The 26,085-nt window shown below is 37.8% G+C and overlaps 2 protein-coding genes across 2 annotated transcripts; both read left to right on the top strand.

Moving 5' to 3' along the window:
- Positions 1–303: 303 nt before the first annotated feature.
- Positions 304–6,362, top strand: LOC144646678 (inositol oxygenase-like). The gene is made up of 7 exons (XM_078506350.1): positions 304–982; positions 2,553–2,747; positions 3,300–3,637; positions 4,386–4,453; positions 5,119–5,168; positions 5,540–5,652; positions 6,221–6,362. The coding sequence occupies exons 1-7, from the start codon at positions 959–961 to the stop codon at positions 6,327–6,329; spliced, it is 897 nt and encodes a 298-aa protein (XP_078362476.1). The 5' UTR covers positions 304–958; the 3' UTR covers positions 6,330–6,362.
- Positions 6,363–9,281: 2,919 nt separating this feature from the next.
- LOC144646673 (uncharacterized) lies at positions 9,282–25,921 on the top strand. The gene is made up of 19 exons (XM_078506345.1): positions 9,282–9,496; positions 11,351–12,061; positions 12,486–12,600; positions 13,313–13,437; positions 13,857–13,906; positions 14,506–14,566; positions 15,261–15,396; positions 15,670–15,858; positions 16,643–16,677; positions 16,823–16,898; positions 17,637–17,710; positions 18,300–18,393; positions 18,648–18,709; positions 18,967–19,093; positions 19,515–19,648; positions 20,373–20,426; positions 21,039–21,155; positions 21,526–21,648; positions 22,377–25,921. Exons 2-19 carry the CDS (start codon positions 11,384–11,386, stop codon positions 22,575–22,577), a joined length of 2,451 nt encoding a protein of 816 aa, XP_078362471.1. The 5' UTR covers positions 9,282–9,496; positions 11,351–11,383; the 3' UTR covers positions 22,578–25,921.
- Positions 25,922–26,085: the final 164 nt, after the last annotated feature.

Here is a 26,085-nt window from a genome sequence, read left to right as displayed (position 1 = left end):
ATAATGAAGAATTTTTTCAACATGTCGTTTCTAATTTCTTTTCTTTTCTGGTCGTTTTTATGTCTTTTTAAAGCAGAAGCCCTCCTGTTTGTATTAGGGATACCCTATCACGCGGTACAGACCGTACAACCTACCCCGGGAGACCTACACAGCCTACATATGGTAGTACCCTCCCCCCCCCCCCCCCCCCCACTCCCACTTTACTTTGGGCCCGGTTACCTCGTTACTGCTGTCTTGATATGTGGGACAATGAGGACGCATTACGTAATAGACTGTCCACAGCCCTCTATTTTTTCGTGTTTTTTCGATTGATGAGCGCGCGGTGAGAACGGCGAAAGAACTGGACGCCAGTGCAAAACGGAAGAAGCAAGGGGGTGGGGGCGGGAAGCGAAAACCCTTCCTTCCACGCGCTCGCGCTTCGCGCTCGCTTCGTTTGCTTTTTTGCGTTGAAAAATCGAGAGGCTGTGGACAGTCTAATTACGTAAATACATTTCTGCCAGGTCACAGATATGTATTTGGAGGAAGCAAGGGAATGCTCCTCAGGTCAGACCCTTAGGGACCCCTAGGCTCAGGCTAGAAAGCGATTTTATAGCAGAAACCGTGAACTAACCGGTTTCTCGGGTAACGACGAAAGTTGGAGAAGAATTCAAGAGCCAGGGCGCGTGACCGGATATTTTATGCCAGGATACAATATCTTTCTCGAGCCTTCGAAAACCGACCTCTCTTGGAAAATGCGCGCGATGTGAGCTGAGAAGTTGGTTTTCAGGCTCTCTTGTGTGGGTAGGCAAAAGGGCGCAGGAAACCACAAACCTGTTTCTCCAGAATCACCATACCGGTATCAACCAATCAGATTCCCCTTTGCAGAACTGTGAGCACAAAAACAAACGCATCGCCGATCACCCAATATATGCAAAGAAAATTTCTCAATCTTGCGGGGCAGTTCGAAGCTTGAAGAAAGATGCGTCCACGGCCTCAAGAATCCGTAAGTAACAGTAATTTGTCTATGTTTGTACTAGAACTGCTTATACGATGACTTTAATGCCGGCGATATGGCACTGTTTGATACAGATCGTTTGATGCTTGGCCGGCGCGCTATGTCGTATTAAAATTTTTTGTCGCGAATGGTTTCCATAAGCTTATACTTTATGCAATTGTTAACCTGCTTGCGTCGGAAGCAAGTTACAGTTCTCGTTAACAGGTTTAGCACTCGACTCCGTAATCGAGGTCGATCGATGGAGTACTGGGCTAAATAACTAAGTACGCAATAGAATGACATAGTCACGCAAAATTTTCCTCTCTCCATGTTTATAAACTATATATTTCGATTTCATAATCGGCGACTAGCTGCGTAGCTCCATCGATCCACACTTATGAGATGAATTGCACCCGATCATGATGTTTGATTTTAACCCTGTTTTTTTTATATGTCAAATATGAAACTTGTCAAACTAGTCAGACACAAGCCACATGACATAAATGTGACACCGATCGATCTACAGATAGACATTTTTTCTTCCAGTATTTGTTCAGCTTCAGTCTTTTTTAACTTGGAAAATGGCAAATCCATTTCCAAGTTCTCAGGAGCAAGGCCAATTTCACTCCCCTTCCTTCCCTCAATTTCTGTTATACATAATCCAATGATTAGTGCTAAGACTTGCACATATTACACACTGGGGAGGGGGTGGGGGGTGGGGAGAGGGTTCTCCCCCAAAGTACCTCTACGGGTATGTGCTGCCTAACTGGGTCGTGAGTTTGGGACTCCTGATCTAGAGCAAGGGTATCCATTTTAGAGATGTTTTCTAGAATGAGGTATAATATTTCAAACAAATAAAATTTTCAATCAAATTAGCGGTAGCCTGCGTCACAGACGAACTAAATTCCCACATATATTGGATTGGGATTTAGTACGTCTACAAGGTAGGCTAGTTATCAATCAACAGCCATGTACTAAAGTTCCATAACAGGGTATTGACCAATTTTAGAATGGGGTACATCATTTTGAATGTAACGTCTTTCTAAAATGGGGTCCTAGTTTGGAGATCAGAGTCGCACATACGTACCCCCTCCCCTGGGATTACACACATCAGGAATCAAAGGGTAAGAAACCCATCTTACATTTCTTATTTGTCCTTCTGCAATGCTTTTCTTAATAAAAAAAAAAAAAAAAAAAAAAAAAAAAAAAAAAAAAAAAAAAAAAAAACACAGAACTTCTCCTTTAAGTTTTGAAAAAGAAAAACAAGGAAAAAACAGTATCCTGGCTGCGATTTGAACCCACTAATGTTGAACCCCCAGCTAAGCTAGAAGAACCACTTAGATTTCATGAAACTCACAAGCATGGAAGGCAGAAAGTACTCTTTGTTATATCATGTCACTGGGTAGTTTTTCTTTCTCAGGAAGCTAAAAGGCCCAGCATCGTCTGATAAAAATAATTTGCATAATTCCCCCCCCCCCCCCCCCCTTCCCCCTGTAAAAGAGAGCTATACAGCTTTAATTTTTTGGATAAATATCATTCGTTCACAGTCTTAAGTGAATATTTCTTTTTGTATATCTAGGTTCTTATGGTGGATCCATCACAGGTTCATAGACCTGAAGAAGCTTACAATGAATACAACGAGTTTATCATATCCAGGACAAATAAAACAGAGGGAGATTTTCGAAATTACGAAGTCAACCTTCAAACTGACCAAGTCCGCTTAACGTACACCCTGATGCATGAAAATCAAACCCTGGATTTTGTCAAACAAAAAGTAAGTGAGATTTCACTCATTTCAAGGTGATGATATTTCAGGTGCACTCCTCAGTGACAATTTTTAGAAAAAATGGCTGCAATGGCTGTAAATGTTAAACTTAAGGAAAAGTTTCAGCTATCATTCACTAATAAAAATTTTTTGAGAATTTCAGATGACCTTAATTTTTCTTCACTTCTGTTCCGTTTTGTTTGTTGTAACTTTGTATTTGTTTCTATATTTACTAGCCTGCGTTGCAGACGAACTAAACCCTGGTATAGTCAGTCTGCGAAACGCAGCCGGAAAAATTGTTCCGATATACCGCAGGTTTGCAAGGATCTGTGTATTCACTTCTGATTGGCTGGTTTCACATTACTTTCATTACTCTCTAACACGCTTTTGTTTTGCTGTCACGCTGACAGTCCAGGCTTTCGCCTGCTGACAGTCTTTCTTTGTTTACTGACTATACCAGGGTTTAGTTTGTCTGCAATGCAGGCTATATATTTACTTGTATTTAATTTTTCCTCCACTTCGTGTTAAGTTACAAATTATTTAAATTTCTATGCATTCTAGAAAGAGAAATGGAGTCGTCTAGACACGCACAAAATGACAGTCTTGGAAGCCGTACATCTCTTGGATGCTCTCGTAGATGAAAGTGACCCGGATACAGACCTGCCAAATTCAATGCATGCCTTTCAAACAGCAGAGCGTATCCGTTACGCCCATCCAGACAAAGATTGGTTTCACTTGACAGGTCTTCTTCATGATCTGGGAAAAGTCATGGCTTTGTGGGGAGAGCCTCAATACTGTGTCGTGGGAGACACCTTTCCACTTGGCTGCAAGTTTTCAGATCAAATAGTCTTCCATGAGACATTTAAAAACAATCCAGATACAAAAGTCCCAGAATATAGGTATGTCCATGCATAAAGTTCTAAATACCAGACACACTGTTGATGTACTGTGTTTTGTTTCCTGTATTGATTGGATATCTTCAACTGAAGACAAAAGTACTCAGGAAGGTTGCTAATGCTACAGAAACCGGGATGAGCTCTGGCCTGTTGGGCTAACCCTCTCCCCTCTCCTAGCTACCGATATGGTGTAATTTGAGACGAGGTTAAACACGATGTAAAATAAGGGGTGAGGGGAGGATTAAGACAGGTAGCCTTTCCAATAATTTGTCTGGGGGTCTCCTTTATGCATTAAGTTCTACTTGTGAATTATAACAGGCTCCTGTCACTGGCTGCCAAAGGCCATTCGCAAAACCCTGTGACCTTGTCAAACAATTTGTTTTACTTTTGAAATTTGATATTGTCAATTAATAAAAAAAAAAAAAAAAAAAAAAAAAAAAAAAAAAAAAAAAAAAAAAAAAAAAAAAAAAAAAAAAAAAAAAAAAAAAAAAAAAAAAAAAAAAAAAAAAAAAAAAAAAAAAAAAAAAAAAAAAAAAAAAAAAAAAAAAAAAAAAAAAAAAAAAAAAAAAAAAAAAAAAAAAAAAAAAAAAAAAAAAAAAAAGAGAGGACTATATTTATAGACTGTTTTAAAATTTTTATGTTTTTATCAATTAAGGTACTTATTTTATATAATTTGTATTGTATTTATTGATGCTTAAGAACACACTTAGGGTGCTTCAATAAAATATTGTATGTATCTGTTATTTTGCAGCTCAAAATATGGAATCTATGAACCAAACTGTGGCTTGAATAATGTCACAATGTCTTGGGGTCATGATGGTATGTGTTCTTTTTTTCTTCTGTTTGTACAGAAATGAATGGAATTATTATTTTGAGGAAAGACATTTATTACTTCTATTGTGGGCGCATATGCAGGAAAGCCATTGAGTAGTGTCTGTTTGTTATGTTGTCCAGGAAGGTGGTTCTAACTTTAACACAACAACTTTATTGAGCAGCCCCGTTAAGGGGGCCCAAAAAAGCATCCGGGGAGAGGGGAGTATGTTTTGCTAACACTAACCACGGATAACAATTTACCAGTGGATAGCATTATCCACCTTTCGAACAACTGGGGCTACTTTCATATGGTGCTGTTCATGTTGTAAAAGAAAGGGGTTCGTAATGATCAGCATATATCCAAATCTGAAAGCTCTGGTTGAAAGACTAGCCTGTGACTTTCCATTTATTAAGATATGTTTCTCCTGTCATATTATTTGTTTTTACCTTTGGGAAGGAAGTCTGAGCCCAGTTCAGTAATTTTCCTTGCTACGTTGTACCTAAAAATTAATAAGAAATGCAGATTCCTAGTTTTTTGAACTAACAATTTTGTTTAACTTACCGGTGTGTTACGCCAGCCCTATTTCTAAACATCATTATGCCAATAAATCCTTCTTATCATCATTTAATTTATATGTTTATTGTTATTTACCAAACTTTTTACCTCATAGAATACATGTACCAAGTTCTTACTGGAAACAAGTGCACACTACCTAAAGAGGTGAAATTATAATGACAATTAATCAGCTTGATTTAAATGTAGAATGTCAATAATAAACAATATGTTATAAAGGTTGATAAACCTTTTACATGTCTCTAGTCGTCCACTATGACTTAAGGGACAAATTAAAGTCATAACTCTACATTATATTATTTAACTTTCATGTTCAGAGCTGTCATTATTTTTAAGTAGCCATTACACTGATCAGAAGTGCCTTACCTTTCACTGTGTAACATAGTGTAACATAGCACTAATAATGACATCTTCACCCGTAACAAGTGTTACAGGTTATGGCCCTTAATGACAGCCCTGATTTTAAATATTTGGATCCATGTGACTCACCTTTTAAATCAATTCTTTGCATTTTCCAGGCACTGTACATGATAAGATACCACTCATTCTACCCTTGGCATTGCAGTGGAGATTATAAGTTCCTGTGTAGTGACGAAGATATTGAAATGCTAAAATGGGTCAATGAATTCAAGTGAGTTATTTATAATGCAGGATTAATTAAACGCACTACATGCTAAAAGCCCATGTTCTTAACATTTATAAAAAAGAATAATAATTTATATGCAATTAGTTGCCATTATAATACCTGTCTGTGGGGTAAAAAAAAACCTGTCTGAGGGGTTTTAATAGGTTCGCCTGACATGCTTGCTTGGTGGCAGAACGTTATACAGTCAACTCCCACTATAAGGGACACCTTCGGGACCACGATCGATTTGGTGTCCGCAATAGAGAAAGTCTGCAGTAACGGGAGTTATTTTCAGTGATTCTTACTTGCTGGGACTTAATATCCTGTCTGTACTATCGGGGTGTCCTTAATTATTATAGTGAGGTGTCCGCAAGGCGGGAGTTGGCTATATATCATTTTGCTGCCATGCATTGACTTAACAGATAAGAGTAGAACAGTAACATATTTTAATCCCTCTTTTTTGGAAGGAGGAGTGAAGATGGGCTTTCTTATGAAACACTCGTAATCAATTTGCCCCATAACAGTTACGATCCCCTCAATTATACTAACTTAAATTGCTGTGACATATTTGCAGCAAATTTGACCTTTATTCCAAGTCTGATGCATTGCCAGATGTTGAGGCTGTGACACCATACTATGAAGAACTGATAGCCAAATACTGCCCTGGAGAGCTGTGCTGGTAAAAAACAATGATGCAAAGAAGAATCCTGCATAAATAATGTCTTGTATACAAAGGAGACACACTTAGGTCACTCAGACTATAAATATGTATATTTACTATTTCAAATTTTTTATTAGACAAGAGTGGTATTCTCTCATTTGCCACAAAACAATATCTGATCATCAGGTTCTGTTAGATACAGTCAAATGAACAAAGATGACAGCTTAATTTTTTTTAATTTTTTTCCCTCCACAAGAAAAAAAAAAAAAAAAAAAAAAAAAAAAGAAAAAAAAACAAAAAAAAAAAAAACAAAAATTTGATCGTAGTAGCACTTTAAGTAGTTATACAATAAAACAGCTCAAATTGCTGTAAAAAAAGAAACATTTAAACTCCTCATCAAAATAACTGCAGCATTTTAAGTGGTGAATGCCCAGGGGGGTACTCGGGATTTCAAGTGATGTGGATGATCGAATGGGGGCAAAAATCTAGACTCAAAAAGATCTCAAGGGCTTCCAACAAAACCCCAAAAAAATCGTTGGACGAAAAATTAACCCCCCCAAAATCCCATGCCTAATTTCTGACGCTTCAATTTCCAGAAAGAGGTTGAATGATACAAATGTAATATGGTACTACCACAAATCTTTAAGTTGTTTTTTTAATACTCCAAAAAATCCCTGCTTAAATCAGCGACCCCAAAAATACTTGCCAAATTTTTCTACCGAAAAATATCCCGGAATGAAAATTTCAAAACTAAAAAAATCCTCGATCATCTCTGTCACTTGAAATCCCAAGTACCCCCTAAAGGTGAATGAAATATGTTTTCATTCTTCATTTCAAACTTCTGCTTTTCAAATGATCAGTATTGAATTTACTTCTGACTGGCTGGACCCAGAAATTTTCCTAATGGCAATGAAATAATCATGTCATGCCCAGTGACATGTTTTATACCTCAGGGTTGTTTTTTTTTGAGAGGTCAAGAAAGTGGGTAAAAAAAGATAGGTAGATGGTGATGATAATAAACAAAGAATGATTAGTGGACAACACTATAAAAAATTAGGGTAAAAAAACTCACTACTCATATATTAGCTTAGCTATGTGATACTTACAGGTTCTCTTTAATATAATTTTTTGTGTCCTTTAGAAGGGTTTTTCGTTGCTACATGTTTGGTATCTATATATTTTGTTTGTTTGTTCTATTATAGAATAAGTGATGTCATTTAGCAATAGTTATTAGACTGTCTTCTCTCAGTTTCTATCAGCTGATAGTTGGTGAGGGGGTGCAGTGAAGCCCTGAGACAACTTTCAAAGTTGATAGAAACCAAAAGAGTGCCGTCTAAGAAAAAATTTTAAGCATTAACCTACGGTAGTTGCTGTTCTATTAAAAATAGAATATCAATAAAACTGATCTATAATAGTATTGGTGATTTTTTTAATACTTATAATTCAGCTTCAGTAGCGACCACAGTGCCGCACATGCGCTGAGAGCCCACAATCAATCAATAGTAGTTGCTTGTGTAGCCAATCAGATTAACAAATAGATTTCATTTTGCCGTGCGTCTGTTCAGTAATAGATCACAGATGACGTCAAAATGTGGTATGAACAGAGAAGTGGCCCACGAGGCGCTAGCCGAGTGGGTCACTGATGTTCATACCACATTTTGACGTCTTCTGTGATCTATTACTGAACAGACGCACGGCAAAATGAAATCTATTTGTTTTATATAATAACACAAGACTTCAGCATACTTCTGTGTGAGCAATGCTGCCGTACCGATGAGCTAAGTTGTTTTGATTTCACTATTAAGTTTTCGTTAACACGAAGCACTGTTAATCCGATTGAATAAACAGAAAAATGGTCAATTGAAAGTCAATGAAAAAACTAACCTTTATTCCGATTTGGAAAGTTCGGTTCAAATCTGTAAGCATTAACCGAAGCGTTCAACCACAATTCGTCCAATTCGTTTGTTTTCCGTGGCGTCGTCCAACTGTACAACATCGGTCAAACTTTCATACAGATTTCGGATAATTTCTCGAATAATTCACTGTCTTTTTCAAGCTTGTTTCGCCCAGTTAAATGCTTCGAAAAGTGAACGATGCTTGGCGTATTGTTTCTCACTGAAGATTTGTAATTAAGCTGAACTTTTTTGCTTTGTTGTGGCCCCGCAAGTTTGAAAAACTTTACCGACAACTCTGATTTGGACTATGAACTCTGATCACGCGCGCGAGTCACACCACCGCGTGACGTCATCCATGTGTCTGTACTCTGATAGATCATAAGTAAGAACCAATCAAAATGCGCGTAGAATTCAGGTTATTATATAATAGAGAATTTCCAATAGTTCAGAGTGGTAAAGGGGTTGTGTGTGATGCATGATTTGAGAAAAAATCAGCTTGTAACCATGAGAACAGTTCAATTGGATAGAAAAATAGGCCATAGGCCAAGTGTTTTGCACAATATTTTTTTCACAATAATAATAATGGGTAAAAATTAGCGTTAGGTAATATAATAAAGTGCGCATCCCGGCATGCCTGAATACATGTAGGTCTATTCAGACTATTTTTGTATTGATTGTATAGCCAAGCTATCTGTGTAAATACTATGGTGGGCAACAAGCTAATAGGGGGCTTTTTAAATAAAGAATTTTTCAAAAAAAAAAAAGCAATACATTACGTTGTGTGAGAAGATTTTTTCTGTGTACTTTCCTGCATGCACTTGAAAATCCCGCCATCACAATCCGGAGCAGGGGCCTGGGAACAGTTTGAGCGGTTTAGAGCGGTTTTAACCGCCAAGAAGCTCCCTAGAAGCCCTTTTCCTTTCATGCTCTCCGGTTTTCCATATCCCTCACTGAAAAGCTTGTTTTAAAGGTAAAACGGTCTCAACGTATTTTTTCGAGCCAATAATGTGTCGCAAAAACAGACTGCGGTATTCGCTTTGACACCTGTTCTGGTCCCCTCCCCCGAAAGGAGAAGGTGTAAATCTTCCCGTCTTCCATTTCGCTTTCGTGATTTGTGCTCGGTCATCGTCCAGTGGCTCTTCTTTGCACTGAAGTATTTATCCAGCAGTACGTCATTCCTGCACAATACAGCTAATTTTGGCTCTCTAATCTAGATTTGCTGACTCCATAAAATTTTCGAGCCTCGTGGTATTTGGTGGAGAAGACGGTCGGGTGTAAGCTCGTACTCTCGCATGTAAGTAAAATTGTTTTCTTTGCTTTCTAACTGTTTGCAATCTGGATTTCCACAAAGCTGTGTTTTTAACCCCCACCAGCTGCCGTGCATAGTCAAAAAGGAATATCTCACTCAATGTTTGGTGAAATAGAAGTAGGAATTGATAACAAGGTTGAAAATTGGCTACATGTATGTCAGAGACATTTTACAAAATCAAGCTTGTGTTTACGCCGAGTCGCTGACCGGTGCGCGGGAATCCTCTCCGGACGCTTATTATACAGTTAAAGCTTTCTTTATTTTTTATTCATATAAACAAGCTTTGTAACTAGCTGTCAACAATTTTTGAATTCTTTGGTTTCTTTGATGACTAATGTAGCATTATGCTTGTAGTTACTTTAATAGACATTTGTTACCTCTAATTACATGAAGATTGCATTACATAACAAAAATGCCTTTACATTCCAAATTATCCCCCATTTATTTCGAACAACTGCGGTCATGTATGAATAATAAAGTTATACTGTGTATATTTGTTTTATAATTCTGTTGATTAACACTGACTGTAATAGTTCCTATGCTATACTAGTAAATTGCTTCAGATAGATATACATATACCGGGGGTATCCAATCGAACCAAATTGAACCAAAAATCAATCAAACACCAATCTTTGGATTAGGTTCGGAAATTGAACCAAAATCGAACATCTATTTTGCTGTGAGTTTGATTTTTGAACCAATCGACCAATCAAACGCAATTAAACACAATCAAACTTAATTATCTTCAATTTTATTTTGAATCCGTATTTTGATATGTAAATCACACAGGACTATTCAGGTGGACGGTGCGTGGTACAAACGGCGGGACATAGTTAATTTTAAAACTGAGTGTTACAAAACCAGAACCAAAGCAGTACTGTTGGAAAGTACATGCAACAAGCCAGTGACAACTTACACGTAACTGAATAACTGCTGTCAAGTGGGAAAGAACATATGACCAAGTGTCAACTGATTGTGGTTTTATATATTATTGGTTTTATTAGTAGAATTGTAAATAAAATGCCATTGTTCCGTTGGCTTTACACAAGTCAGTGACAATCTAGAAATTTTTGAATTTTTAGTACAGTCGAAGCTCTCGTAAGCAGACACCCTCGGGACGCAAAAAAAGTGTCGGTAACTGGAGCTGGCCGCTTACGAGAATGGTTCTAGTAAGTGGCCACTAGAGGTGTAGGGGAAAGATGGCCGCTTACGGGAGCTTGCCCAGCTAACAATAACCGGACGGACGTAGATGACGACAAAACAAGCACTGAAATGTGGTCCTGTAATTACTGTAAAATTGTTGTCACAAATGGCGATGTGAATTTGATTGATAATAACAAGAAATAGAGGTTGTTAGTAGGATTTTCTTTCGGGTGTCCGCCTACGGGATCTTAAAAACAAAGCAAAAGTCTAAGTCGTAATCTCTGAAAGTGTCCATGGCCGGTTAAGGGAATGTCCGCTTACGAGAATGTAAAAATACAGAGTTTGTATGGGAGTTAAAACGGGGTTTCGAACAAGGTGGCCGTAAGTAGAGCTGTCCGCTTACGAGAGTGTCCGTTAAGAGAGCTTCGACTGTAGTCAGGTTAAGTAGGTAGACAAGTGTGTTTTTTAAACTAATGAATCACAAGGGCTAAATCCATTTTGTGAGTCAGATCCGAGGCTCAGCCAAGACAAGCAGTACAGGGCCTTGGCAGGGGGGGTGGGATGGGTGCATCCACACCCACCCACCCACCCAAGGGCCACAAAGGTCTGCTTATTAAGGGGAGTGAGGGTTAAAATGACTTTTAGAATGCAGGAAATGTGGACTTATATATTAAGCAATTTTTGCTGAATTTTCAGATGTGTTAAATCAATTTGCAAAATAAAAGGAAAATGGAGCATAGACGAAGTGGAAACAAAGGTCCAAACACCATACAAGATTCCATTGATGCATCTGCTGGTAACTCTGGTGGAGAAGAAGGTGAAGTCAAGGGAGGATATTATAGTCTTCCTACACAGCGGTTTACAACCGTGGTCCAGGTGTTGTTACTCCTAGACTTGGTGTCTTCTATTACACTCTGGCTTTGTGGTGGAGACAACGACTATTTGGAGGACAATGTCAAACATTTCAAAATAAGAGACTCAGTGTTCGACTTAGCAGCAATAGCATTTGTGAAAGGTAGCATTCTATTTTTTGTTTATCCCTGGCTTGAGCATTTGTCTATGAAGCAAATTGATCAGCCATATGACAAAGGACTTGCATCTCGGAAATGTTACTGTCATTCTCTTGCAATATTTCTGAGTGTGGGCTCTCTGGCTTACAGTATTACAAAAGGTGTCCTTATCTATGAAGTGAGATCAGAGAAGCAGCATAAACTCCATCCAACATATTATGCTCTGGTGATAAGTTCTGTTGTATTTTCCTTGTTGGAATCTGTGTTTTCACTGAGTAGCTTTGTTGCCATGAGAAGACTAAAAGTGCTGCGCATTCTTCACACTCCTAATGACGCTGAATCCAGTAAGAAGAAACCAAAGGTGAATTTAGGAAGGCTGATGACTTTGGCCAAACCAGTAAGTTCCTGTCTCTTTCATCTCCTTTATATTTAACAATATTTAATGATTTAAACTGTTCTGGTTGGAGAATGCACATGGTCAATTTAACAATAATATTAGACTTAATACAAGCCCAAGTTTTCTCTGGACGAATAGTCAGTGAGATGCAGCCGAGCTGGCTTTATATGTCAAAGTTTATTTGAATTGGACTCTAGAATACTGTAAAAACCTATTTCTGAACTCTATAAATCTATTGACAGTCAAGTTGCATGATGAGCTAAAACAAAATTGACTGAAGACAATGATCGTTTTTATTCTTGAGACATCCAAGAAATACTATGTAGCAGTATTATGGATTTCTTCATCATATGTTATTGCATTTTATATAATCTTGATTAGCTGGCTATTTTTACTGATACTTGATCCATTTGCTAAATTTTAGGAGCTTTTTGTACTATCTGTGGCATCGCTAGCTCTTATGGCCTCTAGTGGAGCTCAAATTGCTGCTCCTTATTTCTTTGGGAAAGTGATCTCAGCTTCAATGGAAAAAGGCATGAGTAAGTGATCTTTATCATTTTGTTTATTTGAAAGCAGTGCTGGAAATTACTGTCAGTCATCAGACATTGTTCGGTCAAATATGCCAAAATGTCCGGCCAATTTTGCAATTTGTTAGGACTTGATGTTCGAGAACTTACCTGCCGGATACATCTTGGAAAATTTTTAACATGTTTGATTTGAAATGCAAATTGATGTCCGACCAATTTTCTAATATGCCCAATCAAAATAAAAGTTTGGAAGGACAAAGTAAGAAAAATTATTTCCAGCTCTGGAAAGGGTTCATTATTAATTGTATGGAGATGTGGGTATAATGATTTAAATGGAGATTATCAACAGGTGCGATAGTATTTTTAGGGTGGACTTCTGAAAATAATCCTGGATATTAGAAAGATGAAGACATTGTCCTTGTCATCATCATCATCATTGTTACCCAATTTCATTAAAAATATCCCTGGTGAGAAGCTCCCAGCTCCTTGTTCACCTCCCCCCCCACAAAATAAGCTTCGAAAAGGCAGTCACTAATATTATTTAAGTCAGGTTTTTAAATCTGCCATCACAGGGTGGTTAAAAGTATCGACTAAGCATTCATTTGCTTACCAATGCAGCAATAGTTTCTTTAGTTGTTGAGTGGCTCAGACAGCATTTATTTGTTTGCCACTCTACTTAATGATTATAACATTAATGTTATGTCCTATGATTTAATTTTTACAGCACATCTCAATAAGACCATTGTGATCCTTTCCCTTGTCTACCTTGGAGGTGCAGTGGCAGCACTTTTAAGGGCGTGGCTCTTTACTCTTTCTGGGCAGCGACTTGTTGCTAGGATAAGAAAACAGGTATGTGGTAACCATTGTGTTAGGCAATATGTATTACTCATGGTGCACTTTGAGAAGTTAATGTGACCAGGATGCTTGTGTTGTGCTTTTTGGCAAGACACTTAACTCTCACTTGCTTAGTGTTCTCAGTGGAACCTGGAACCCATAATTATTGTAGTAATGCACATGATACAGAGACAAATAAAACAGGTCTGAAATATTTAAGGCCAAAATCTAATTTAAACTGCATCAACATGTAGGTGTACCTATATTCAGTTGTAAACATAATACCCATTGTTTGAGACAGAGGATTTGTACAGCTGTGGATTACTGTAAAGCTGTTAGAATACATCTTTTCAGCAGCACTTCCATCCATCATAGTCATAGAAATGAAAGCAAGCTGATTGCCGATCATAATTAAGCTCTTTTCTCTTATGCAGCTGTTTAATGCCATCATGCGACAAGAAGTGGCCTTTTTTGACAATAACAGGTAAGATACAGTGACAATATTTGTCTATAATGATACATAATTTTTTGAGTAGCCAGGTAGAACATCAACTCAGTGATATTCTGTTAATATACTATCAAAATCTCAGGGCTTACAGTAAAAGAAAATATATCTACCGTATATAGAGTGTTTTCATAGCAGCCATGTTGGAGGAGTCAAACAATAAAAGATATTTGCATAGAAATGATTTTTTTCCCAAAGGAAAATCATTTTATTGCCTCACTCCTCCAATATGGCCGCCGTGAACACACTCTATAGCAACTGTGGAGAGAATTTATATTTCAAGCTTGGGAACAAAAGTATCATGATCTTGGCCTTAATTCATTTTTCAGTGAGTGGTAATACCCGATTCCCTCTATAGCACGCGCCTGCAGGGAATCACGGTAGTTGTATTCATCGTTGCTTAGTCTCGCGCATGGTTTGATGAATACAACTACCGTGATTCCCTGCAGGCGCGCGCTATAGAGGGAATCGGCCATTGCTAAAAGATACATACAGAACAGCCAAGTTTTGAAAAACATACTGTATATATTGAGGTGAAAGACTAAGTTAAATGTTGTTTTACTATGTACCCTTGTTAGAACTGGAGAGCTTATCAACAGACTGTCATCAGATACACAAGTTATTCAAAATGCATTAACCGTAAGTTGTTTTTGTTAGCACCCCCTACACTGTTCAATTTATATAGCACAATATCTCCAGCTAGGTGAAATTTGACTTGATGTATTACCACTTAATTCTGAGAACTGCCACATTGTTAGGGTGAGGTTTTGTGATATCCTGATTAATCCAAGATGAGGTATGTGTTATCAGCTGGAGCCACTTACACTTGTTTTAAAAAAAATATCCAGGGCATTCAGCAAGACCCTGCACCTGCTGAAGCTTGAGTTTTGTCATAAATCACTGGCTTCACTCCATGCAGCTCACTATAAAGATGAGATATTTTCCTATGTTGCTCTCCAACAGGTGCCGCACAGGCACTGTGTGTTTACCAAACTCTTGGAAATCATACTTACTTACTTAACCTCTTCATGTGCCTGGACGACGCTTGACGCCATACGAAATAGACTTCCACCCCTCCCAATCTTTTGCAGTTGCTGTTGCACCTGCCCTCAAATTGCAACCCATATCTTCCCGCCTATTCTCCACGCTTCTCCTCCAGGTGACATTCGCTGTGGAAATTACACATTGCATACAAACTGCATGTAACTGCAAGGCCTTTGACCCTTAATAAAGGAGATAGTGAATATGATAAATAATGAACAGAAATCACTTAAATTGAAAGTTTTCAAAGACAGACTACATAATAATGTCGTTTAATTTCTGTTTTCCTTAGGTGAACGTGTCCATGTTGCTGCGGTATATCTTTCAGATCGTTGGTTCACTAGTATTTATGTTCACACTTAGTCCTAAGCTCACAGCAGTTCTGATTTCTGTAGTGCCTATTGTGGGAATAGGAGCTCAACAATATGGTGTGTAAAGTGTTAGTCTTTTTTTTCTGTTAAAAACAATAGTACAGTGACTAAAGCAAATCAAAAAAGAACAATTTCTAAGTGGTGTAAAAGAAATTCTCTTCAGTGATAAATAATATTATTTTTAATTAATGATCTGGTTGGACACCTACGATTTGGTAAATAGTCTATGCACACAGAGATACAATCAGAGTTACAACACTTAGTTCTCTAATTTGATCATCAGTTATTTCTGTCATTAAACCAGTTAATATTTGTTTTTTGACAATGTAGGACGGTTTGTGCAGGGGTTACGTAAGAAATTTCAAGATGAGCTAGCAGCAGCATCAACAACTGCCGAGGAATCAATTGGGAACATACGAACTGTGCGGTCATTCTCTCAAGAGAGGAAAGCCATGGATAATTATAAATTAGACATTGACAAGAGTTACAACGTTGGAGCTAAACTTGCTCTTGCTTCAGGTACAGAAAAAATTTTGTTCAGGATATAGGCACGCCACTGATGCGTGGAATGGAACCAAATTGCCACACTACCCTGCCCACTTTTGTTGACAAATTCCAGGAATTCCTGTGGGAGGCACGGTGGCCTAATGGTTAGTGCGCCAGACTCTGGATTGAGTGGTCTGGGTTTGACACCTGGCCGGGGCACTGCGTTGTGTTCTTAGGCAAGACACTTAACTCTCGGAGTGCCTCTCTCCACCCAGGTGTATAAATGGGTACCGGCAAATTTACTGATGGGGGGTAACCCTGCGATGGACTAGCATCCCATCCAGGGGGGAATAGAAATACTCCTAGTCGCTTAATCCTACAGAAACCAGGATAAGCTCCAGCCTGATGAGCCACTTGGCTCATGTGCAGGCTTTGCCTTGCATGTTTTACCTTGTGTTGCACCTCCTTGCCACCACGGTTTTTGGCGGTTGCACGCTTGAACCCCGTTGGAAAAATGCTCTTGGTTTATTTTTTTCGCATGTAAAACACAAAATTGTTGCTCAACTATCATTAAAGGAAATAAAAACACTGCTATTAACCAAACGTTTTCTACTGAATTGCTATTCTACCTACCATTTACTAATAATTCAAAAAAATTCTGATGTCCTTTTACAAGAGCAGCACATTGCCATGCAAGCACTCAATGGACAATATTATTTACCATTTCATGTCTTACACAGACCTGCATCAAATAACAACATTGCAATTTAATTATTATTTTTGATTGGTAACAAAGAAATTCTTATCTCTTCCTTAGGTTTATTTCAAGGTGTAGTTGGGATCATTGGTCAGGTTAGTGTAGCAAAATTGTCAGAGTTTCCAAATTCCTTACAGCAGTTAATTTACGTTTATCCACTTATAGTGTTTTACTTGCCTGCCAACGCAGCACAGCAGTTTCTTTAAAAACTTATCTGCTAAATGTTCCTTGTCATCTCAGGGTGCAGTTGTGTTGGTCTTGTGGTATGGTGGAAGTCTAGTCAATCACGGCGAACTCAATGTTGGTATCCTGACAGGTAAGTAATGATAACTATATACTGACTTAGATATATTTTGTTGGGGTGTTTTTTAGTGCCAAATTTATCACTTGCATTGGTATTCTAGCACTTAAAGCTCACTGATTAGATATCAAGAAAAACAAAATTATGGAAATTGAAAAAAATTACTTAACATTTAATCAGTAAATCAAATAAAACATGCATCCTGATAATTTAATTGAAGAAGGTGACATCATCACTTAGTGCGGGTAATTGAAAAAAGCCGGCTCTTACAATCTAAAGGTGCTTTCAATTAGGAAATCTGGATTTGGGTTTTCCAAATATCCAGATTATGGGTTTCCCAATAAAAACAAAAATCAAGTACAAAAACGGGTCTTGACATACCAAAATCCTCCTTCCAGATGGATTTCAATGAACAAATCTGTATCCTGGTTTCATAATTTTTTGCCTTTTTTTCCAGGAAACTGAAAAAATGATTTGCAAAGCTGTTCTTGTGTGCAACTGTCTGTTATCCACCAATCCTGCACATGCAATGATGTGCACTAAAGCTCTTCTCTGGTCTCAAAGGACAGTTTTGCAAATCCTTTTTCAGATTTCCTGGAAAAAAATTGCAAAGGTCAGCAAATTCATGAAATTTAGGAAAGCTTTTGTGCCAAAAATCAAATCAAAGCTACAATCTGATACAGCATGGACATTCAACTGTATATTTTGTTCAGTGATATATGATAAAATTTGTTTTTTGCGCTTATTTTCAAGCCTTTATGCTGTACACTCTAAATGTGGCCATGGCCTTTGCCTTTCTATCATCTCTATATGGTGACTTTATGCAGGTTGGTCTTAACAGTTTCTGATATTTAATTTACTTTTGTCTGTTATTGGTTATATGCAGCAGCCACTAGTTACCCATTGACTGTGTGGCTCCAGAAAATATTCGTCCCCACTCCATAGTTTCCAAGGGTTTGGAGAGTCCCAGAGGCCAAAAGTAAACTATAATTTCCGCATGAAGTGGGGTGGGGTATGGGATGTGTTATAACTTTCCATGGGGGTTGGGGAAATTCCTTCTGGAGAGGTGTGGGGGGAGGGGTACTGATTCAGCCATTCAACCAATCAATCAAGCAATCCACAACCAAGTGAAGTTGGACAAAGTGTGACACTTGTTGTGGTAAAAACCTTGGTTATATTTTAAAGATTTTTTTTTGTTAAATTTGGTTCTTTCCAGCCTGATAAAACTTTTCCAAGGTAAACTTTCATGTTCCATTTTCTGGACTTTTTGATTATGGAGACTTAATTCTCTGTGGAAGTCAAAATTACTCAGTCTATTTTTGGTAGCTAGCCTCAATGATTCTTGATAACAAATGTTTTGCTCCATTCTCAGTTTCTGACGTAATAATTATGTCATTTTTTTATTTGTATATTTAGGCAGTAGGTGCATCAGTGCGTATGTTTGAGTTGATGGATCGCTTGCCAGCAATTAATATGGAAGGAGGATGTACACTGCCTTCTGTTAATCAAAGTAAGTTTTAACTGCTAGGTCTGTTTGCTTGGCATTTTATACCACCTTATGACCATTTATTTGGACATTATGTAATCTACTTTCATTGATACAGTGATAACTTAAAATATAAACAAAAAACAAATAATTCTTACTTGTTTAGGGAAATAAAATATTTTATGAGTCAATCTTCTAAAAGTCACTCTATGTAAACTTTGTGACCTATTTGTTCTATATTTTCTTTCTATACTGATTATTACTGCCTTTTTCTCCAGCTATCCAGTTTCAGGATGTCTGTTTTGCTTATCCATCACGACCAGATACTGATGTACTGAAGGTAAAAAACAAAATCCTCATAATTATGCACATGAAGTGATATGAATTAGCTATAATTGACATCACAAGGTAACCCTCTCAAATGGATGCAAAAATAATCCATTTTGGAAATTTGCCTATCTTGTCGTTTTGTCTAGAAAAATAAAACACAAACAATAAAATAGTTATTTTTCTCAAGATGAACTTTTTCCATGTTTTCGATCATCAAGTTTTCAACCACTAGTGTTGTTGTGTTAATGATAGTACATTATTTTCCAGGGCTTGACATTTGAACTCAAGCCTGGTGAGACTGTGGCACTGGTTGGTCCGTCTGGAGGGGGCAAATCTACAGTGATCAGTTTACTGGAGAGATTCTATGACCCAAAGTCAGGCATAATCTCTATAGGTGAGGCAAGACTGATCAGGAGATAATCAAAATAAATTTTGCTACCCTTAATTTATGTGTGGATTTTTAATACTGTACACCATAATGTACCTTACAAGCAGTTGAACCCAAAGAGCTTTCATAGAAAGTGAATGTCAAACAGTTTTAAGATGTCTAACTGCAGGTTACCCTGTGAGTGTGGTTGGTGGTGGGCTAATGGTTGGCGCAGTAGGCTTCAGTAACAAGCCCTGGCCTGGAGTCATTGTGTTTTGTTTTAGGACACATTGTTTCTTTCTCCACCCGTGTGTGTAAATAATGATATTGGGAATAGCTGTACATTAGGCAAGCATTACTTCCATATTCCTAGTCGCTTCATGCTACTGTAACTAGAGATAACATGCATGCCTGAAGGGTCATTATAAGTTTACATGCTGTTTTATAGGGGGAACAAACTTAGGTGAACTGGATCTGTTCTGGATGCGGCGCAAGATTGCTCTTGTAAGCCAGGAACCAGTTTTGTTTGCCACAACAATTGCTGGTAACATTGCATATGGACGTGAAGCTACTCAAGAGGAGGTGAGCCATGCAATTTTTGATTAATGATGATGCAATATTTTATGGGAGGCACAGTAGCCTAATGGTTAGTGCGCCGGACTCCAGATTGAGTGGTCTGGGTTTGAGACCTGGCCAGGGCACTGCGTTGTGTTCTTAGGAAAGACACTTTACTCTCATAGTGCCTCTCTCCACCCAGGTGTATAAATGGGTACCGTCGAATTTACTACTGGGGAGTAACCCTGTGATGGACTAGCATCTCATCCAGGGGGGAGTAGAAATACTCCTAGCTGCTTAATGCTACAGAAACTGGGATATGCTCTGGCCTGATGAGCCAATTGGCTTGTATGCAGGCTTTGCCTTTACCAATATTTGATTGGTGGTGATGATGATGACAACAATGATGATGATAAAGAAAGTATATATAGAGGGTAGCCACTTTAGAGCAGTTTTCAATTGAGTGTCGTAAAACCAAAACCAAAGTAATTACTTTGGCCAATCACAAAGGACACAGACAATCCAGTGAACCAATCAAAACTCGAAGCAAATACATGTAGCTGGCACAAAGCGCGGAAAAAATGTGCGTGAGCGAGTCACAATTGGTTTTGGTTTGACTCCTGATTGGCTGAGAAAGTGGTGCGAGATTTTTAAGCCAATCACTAAGTGTAGTAATGCAAAACCAAAGAAAACGCAATTAACTTTCGACACTTTCCATCACTCTTATTAAATCCCTTATTTCTTTTATCAGGTAGAGGAAGTTGCAAAACAGGCCAATGCTCATAACTTCATTACTACATTTGAGGTAAGATCTAAGGATGTATAAAATCACATATGCTGTCGAATATCAAGGATGGTCATCTAACTTTACAGCTTATGAAGATATTAAGTTTAGAGCTTGTGTTGAATAAGTAATCATGCAGTCGGGAACCAGGTGTGTTTGGTTGGAATCTCATCTCCACAATTGACTCTAGCCCACAGTTTGTATTGCTGCTGCAATAGTTCTCTGTGACCTTTTAATAGTAGTGCTGCTGCAATTAAAAACACTCATCTCATACTGCTTGGTCATTTTGCTTTAGTTTCCGTAAATAAAGCCACTGATTGAGTCATCACATTTTAGTTGTGCCACATATTATCAAGGAATTTTGGTGTAAACCACTCCCAATATTAAAACAAAATGGAAATCAAAGCCATACATAACATTAGGGCATTTAGGGGGTGAAGCATGCCTATCGATGACCTAAATAATGGTGTGGAGACTACCTGTTACGAACTCACTACTGACTAAAGTCTAGAAAATTGGCTTATCCTATTCAATGTTTAGTATTGCCCTATAACTCGGAAAATAATGGATGCCTCTCCCATGTGTCAATCACAACATCATGAGAATTTGTTTTTATTAACCTTTAAACCTTAGGAAGGATATCAAACCCAAGTTGGTGAACGTGGCGTGAAGTTGTCTGGAGGTCAGAAGCAGCGTGTGGCAATTGCTCGAGCTCTTCTAATGAACCCTGATATTCTACTGCTTGATGAGGTAACATTGTATTAATCAGTTGGTATTTCATGTAAGCATCACTAGGTTGACACAGGCACCTATGAAGCTGTATTGGAGTGTAATTAAATCCTGGCAAATAAACAATTGTTTTTCTTGTGTTTGTAGAGTAAATGTGTTTATTGTAACATATCAAATGGTTTAAACCCAGGAGTATCATAGTTCACTAAGTGTAATTGGCCAGTTAAGTTAGATAGTCCTGCGATAAGATTGTCAAAGTTATCAGAATCGACAAAGATACTTGCAGTTCGAAAGTTAATTAGTCGCTGACTGACCTAATGGAGTAGCATGCAAGCCAAGAAGATAAGCAGTGCATCTTAATGTGCTAGGTTATTTTTTTCATTCTGATTAGGCAACAAGTGCTTTGGATGCAGAAAGTGAACATTATGTGAAGGAAGCCATTGACCGTGCCATGATAAACAGAACAGTTCTTGTTATAGCACACAGACTGTCCACTGTCCGTAATGCTGACCAGGTGTGTGGTAAAAAGGAAAACAGTTCAAATACTGCAGTTTTAATTGAAAAAGTACAAACTAAAGCACATTAAAACCTGTTACCCTTTTTAACATTTTAATGAATGAATGCGTTTTTCAGCTTTCCCTGACTCACCTTAGGTCGCTGATCTCCAATGGAAATCAAAGTTTTTGGCTGGAGAACATTTAGTCTTCCAGCTAGTCATGTCACTCATAAATGAAAGCCACCTCAAGCCTTTCCCTTTCTTTAATCCTTTCTTGGGTGGGGTGAAGTCTGCTGAAAAAATTATACTTGCTCGAAAGCCTTAGGTATCTATATTGTTGATTGTGATTGATCCCCTTGAGTAAGCTTGCATTGATCTGTCATATTGTTAATGCATTGCTGTTAACTACGGAATTGGTGCATCTTACATGTGGCCAGCATTACTGACATGCATGCACAATAATTCTCAGTTATTTTGAACTACGGTAAGTTTATTGTCATGGAAAATGTGATAGCTGGGTTTAAGTATAATTTTCAAAGATGCCGTCATTCCTGTGTTAGGCTCTTTGTACTCTTTTATTCTCTTAATGCCGCTCCACTTTGATGAATAAATTGGTACCAGGAAATTGTTGGTAGATGCATGCAAATGCTGGCTAGCATCTTAATTCTGCTATAAAAACAAGTGACTCATCCCTTAAAACCATAATTATAACCTGTTGCTGATCAAGGAATTATGTTTGTTAACAGGTCTTGGTGATTGACAAGGGACATATTGTTGAACGAGGAACTCATAAGGACTTACTAGCCAATAATGGTGTCTATAAGAAACTTGTGTTGCGACAGCTTAGCACTTCCCAGGGCGGTGCCGCTGCAGATGATGATGTAGGCTTTGATCCAGCCTTGTTAGAGCCAGGTGAACCCCCTATTGAGGAAGCGGATGAATCCTAGAAGAACTGACAAGTTTTTAAAAAGCACACAGACCTTCACACTTGACTTTTCTACCATTTAAATTCTTTACAGAAAGTGTTATAATTTGTTTAACAAGTAAACATGTTATATTACCAGTAATAATAATCATGGCTAGAAATCATGTGTATATATCCCAGATGCATGTTGAATGTGTTAAAAAGGCCAAGTGTGTACTGTTCTGTGTCAAGTGTACTAAGTACTTCAAAGTAGGTTTGTTGTACATTCCACAGTTTTCACATAATCTGATAAACCTTCAGTGTATAATTTTTTAGACCCATCTGGGAATTGTAGAGACACCTTTAATGATTAATGTCAAATAATATACAAGTATTATAAATTAAGGAAGGTCTAGACTATGGTCCAGTGTTTTACATGTAATGAATAGAACATCTGTACCATGTTATTTTTATAAAGAACTTCCATTCTTCTGTGATGCATACACAGGGTTGCCACTGATCAAGGAAAATATTGATAAATCTTTGTTAGAAAAATAGAAATCAGAGATATTTTAAGATGTAGACTGATCTCTGTGACGACCCAGAGTTGTTATCATGCTTTAAGTCAGTACTGGTTAATTGGTAATACCCAGTATGTATAGACGTTATTTAATAGTTAAACAATGCATAAGTGTTCTTTACAAGGTAAAACCTACACACAGGCCAAGTTGCTCCTATTACAGGTGCTTCCCCACACCTTTCATTTGCAAAGCTTCTCTTAGGTCCCAGTCCAGCTGTGCTAAAGCAGTTGTTTTGCTCCTGCAGAGAAGCCATATTAAATGGAAACCCTACTCTGTGTTTTATGTACAGCAACTACAAATACCGCTAGTTTAAGAAGCTGAACGAGAAGCAAATGAATTTGAGAAAGTGTAAAGTAAAGGTTGCTGGTGAATCTCAAACATGGTAAAAGGGTTTCCAACTGGACTTTGTTGTTTCTTAGTTTTTGAAAGATGTTAATTTTTTTACGCCAATAAAATGTTTATGCAAAGATATGTTATTCACCAAAATTTCAGCTTCTAACGAGCGCTAAAACCCTACGAAATCCTTTTCTGAAGTAGCCCAAAACTCGACAACTGAACGCCGCCATCTTGGAGCTGTTAATGTATGCGTGACGTCAAAGAGCTCAGCCTGATCTTGAGCGGGGAAATTTTAATTACTTCAAACTCCTTGTTTCTTTGTAGTGGCTTTTGTTTGTCAAAATGCCTGTTTGTGCAGCTCCATTTTGCTTAAACAGAGCTCCAAGAAATACACAAATATTTGTGTGTTCCAGAGTTAAAACGGGGTCCGATCGAGTTCATTATCGAAGTGCAATTTTCTGCAACTTTTTCCATCGAGACCCTCGATTTTTCTCGTCGTCCCGCACGACAATCTGTCTCTGGGTCTCCGAGGATGATCATGTTACCAATGTTGCAGTATTGCATACGGTACGTGCATGTTGCAATCAAGATTTGTGACAAACAGAACATAAACAAGCAATAAGTCCATAAACGGCAATGTCGCCAATGTCCTTCGCGGTAATAAACGTCCTCCTCTACTGTTCGCATCAGTCATGACGACATGAACGCGAACATTGCTGTTTCGTTTTGTTTACAGCATTCATCCTAGTTATTACGCTGGACGTTTCCTTAAACATTATAAAAGATTACCAAAGTAGCAGACCGTACCAGTTTGTCGTAGCAGTGCTACTGAAAAGAATATATTTACTTGTTTGCTTGACCACAAATAATCGCCGGGACCTCGATCAAACGTCCCCAGGGTTTATTTAAAAGTTAGCAGTTTTGAGCCGGCTTTTATACGAAGCCGGCGTTTAATCGGGGACCCGCGTTTAATCGAGAAAATACCACGAAGTAAACAACAACAACAGAGAGTTTCTCTGGTTGATTAAAAATCCTCCCTGAAATAAAGTAAAAAAGTGAAATAGCATAATCGTAACATTGGTTGGTATTGCGTCTGCTTTTTTCTTTTTTTTTTGTGGGTATTTTCACTCAGGAGACTGTATCTGTGATCTTCTTCGAAGCAGTCTTCCTTATAGTTTTCGGAACACACAAATATTTATGTCCGCTTTGCCAGGAATTTTTCGTTTCTGCCCATTCTTATAATCCATTCGTGAGCATTTTTTCTTTTAGATATTGAAAGACGGTGAAAGGTTTTTTGTATCTCTTGGAGCTCTGTTTGAGAAACATGGAGCTGCACAAACAGGCATTTCGACAAACAAAACAAGGAGTTTTGAGTATTCAAACTTCAGGCTGAGCTCTTTGACGTCACGCATACATTACTAGCTCCAAGATGGCAGTGTTCATTTGCGAATTTTAGGCTACTTTAGAGAGATTTCGTAGGGTTTTAGCGCTCGTTGGAAGCTGAAATTTTGGTGAATAACATATTTTTGTATAAACTTTTTATTGGCGTAAAGAAAATAAATGGCCATTCTGGAGTGAACTTCTCCTTTAAAAAAAACTAGCTGCAAGCCAAAAATACTACAAAACCATGCAAACAAACTGACAAATGAAGGAAAGTGGTTAGTGAGCAGGAAAAGAGAGAGACTTCCTATTCTTTTTTATTGGCTTTTTTATTATAATTTATTACAGTTTTATAGGATTTTTTATCAGTGATTAGCAACTTTAAATCTTAGGAAGTACATTAAAGTTTTATAAGGGAACAAATACATTGTTTGTAAAGGTTTTGATTTTTTATCTGAGCAAGAAATAGTGCTAGTCTCCCGGGGGGGGGGGGGGGGTACTCAAAAAAGTTTTATACTGGGAGGCTCCGCCCCAAGTTCTAACCCCTTACCCTTTTATATACCATTTTTGACAGAAATTGTACCCCTTTTATATACCTTTAACTGAAAAAAGGTACCCCTTTCATATACCTTAGAGACATGGCGTGGACTTAAATTAGGATGTTTTCTTGTCATTTTTATGTAGCGCTTAATAAATTAAAATAATACGGCCACAAATTGCGTCTGTTCGAAATATTTTAATTAAAGGCCCTTTTAAATAGCCAAATGACAGATTTCCATACCCTTTCATATACTTAAACTCGTGAAATCCCTACCCTTTTATATACCTGAAGACTGAAAAAGGTACCCCTTTCGGGGGGAGCCTCCCCGTATAGGCCATTATAGGGAGTACCCCCCCGGGGCTAGTCTCTGAGACTGAAATTTGCTATGAACTGTAACTAGTTCTACACAAGCTCTTAAAAGAGCTTGTGTAGTCAAATTAATTTTGTTTTATTAAACATGAAGTAAGCTACAGATTTAGTCTAAGATATTAATTTAAGATACAAATGTACGCTGCAGCAAAGAAGCAGAATAAACACCTCATTTCTGATTATCTGTGTGTGACATAATAAGATTTGATGTTCTATGAATGATAGACGAGCGAAAATTTCTCTTAGAGCACTGTGGCTTAGAAACAGGATATCATAATTATTGTCTATTGATACACATATTAATCAACTAAGAAGAAATTCTGTGAACAAATTCCCCTTGAGTT

The sequence above is a fragment of the Oculina patagonica genome, chromosome 3 (assembly GCF_052425735.1).
Source record: "Oculina patagonica isolate OP01 chromosome 3, crgOcupat, whole genome shotgun sequence".
NCBI lineage: Eukaryota > Metazoa > Cnidaria > Anthozoa > Scleractinia > Oculinidae > Oculina > Oculina patagonica.
This window is presented reverse-complemented; position numbering and strand designations above follow the sequence as displayed.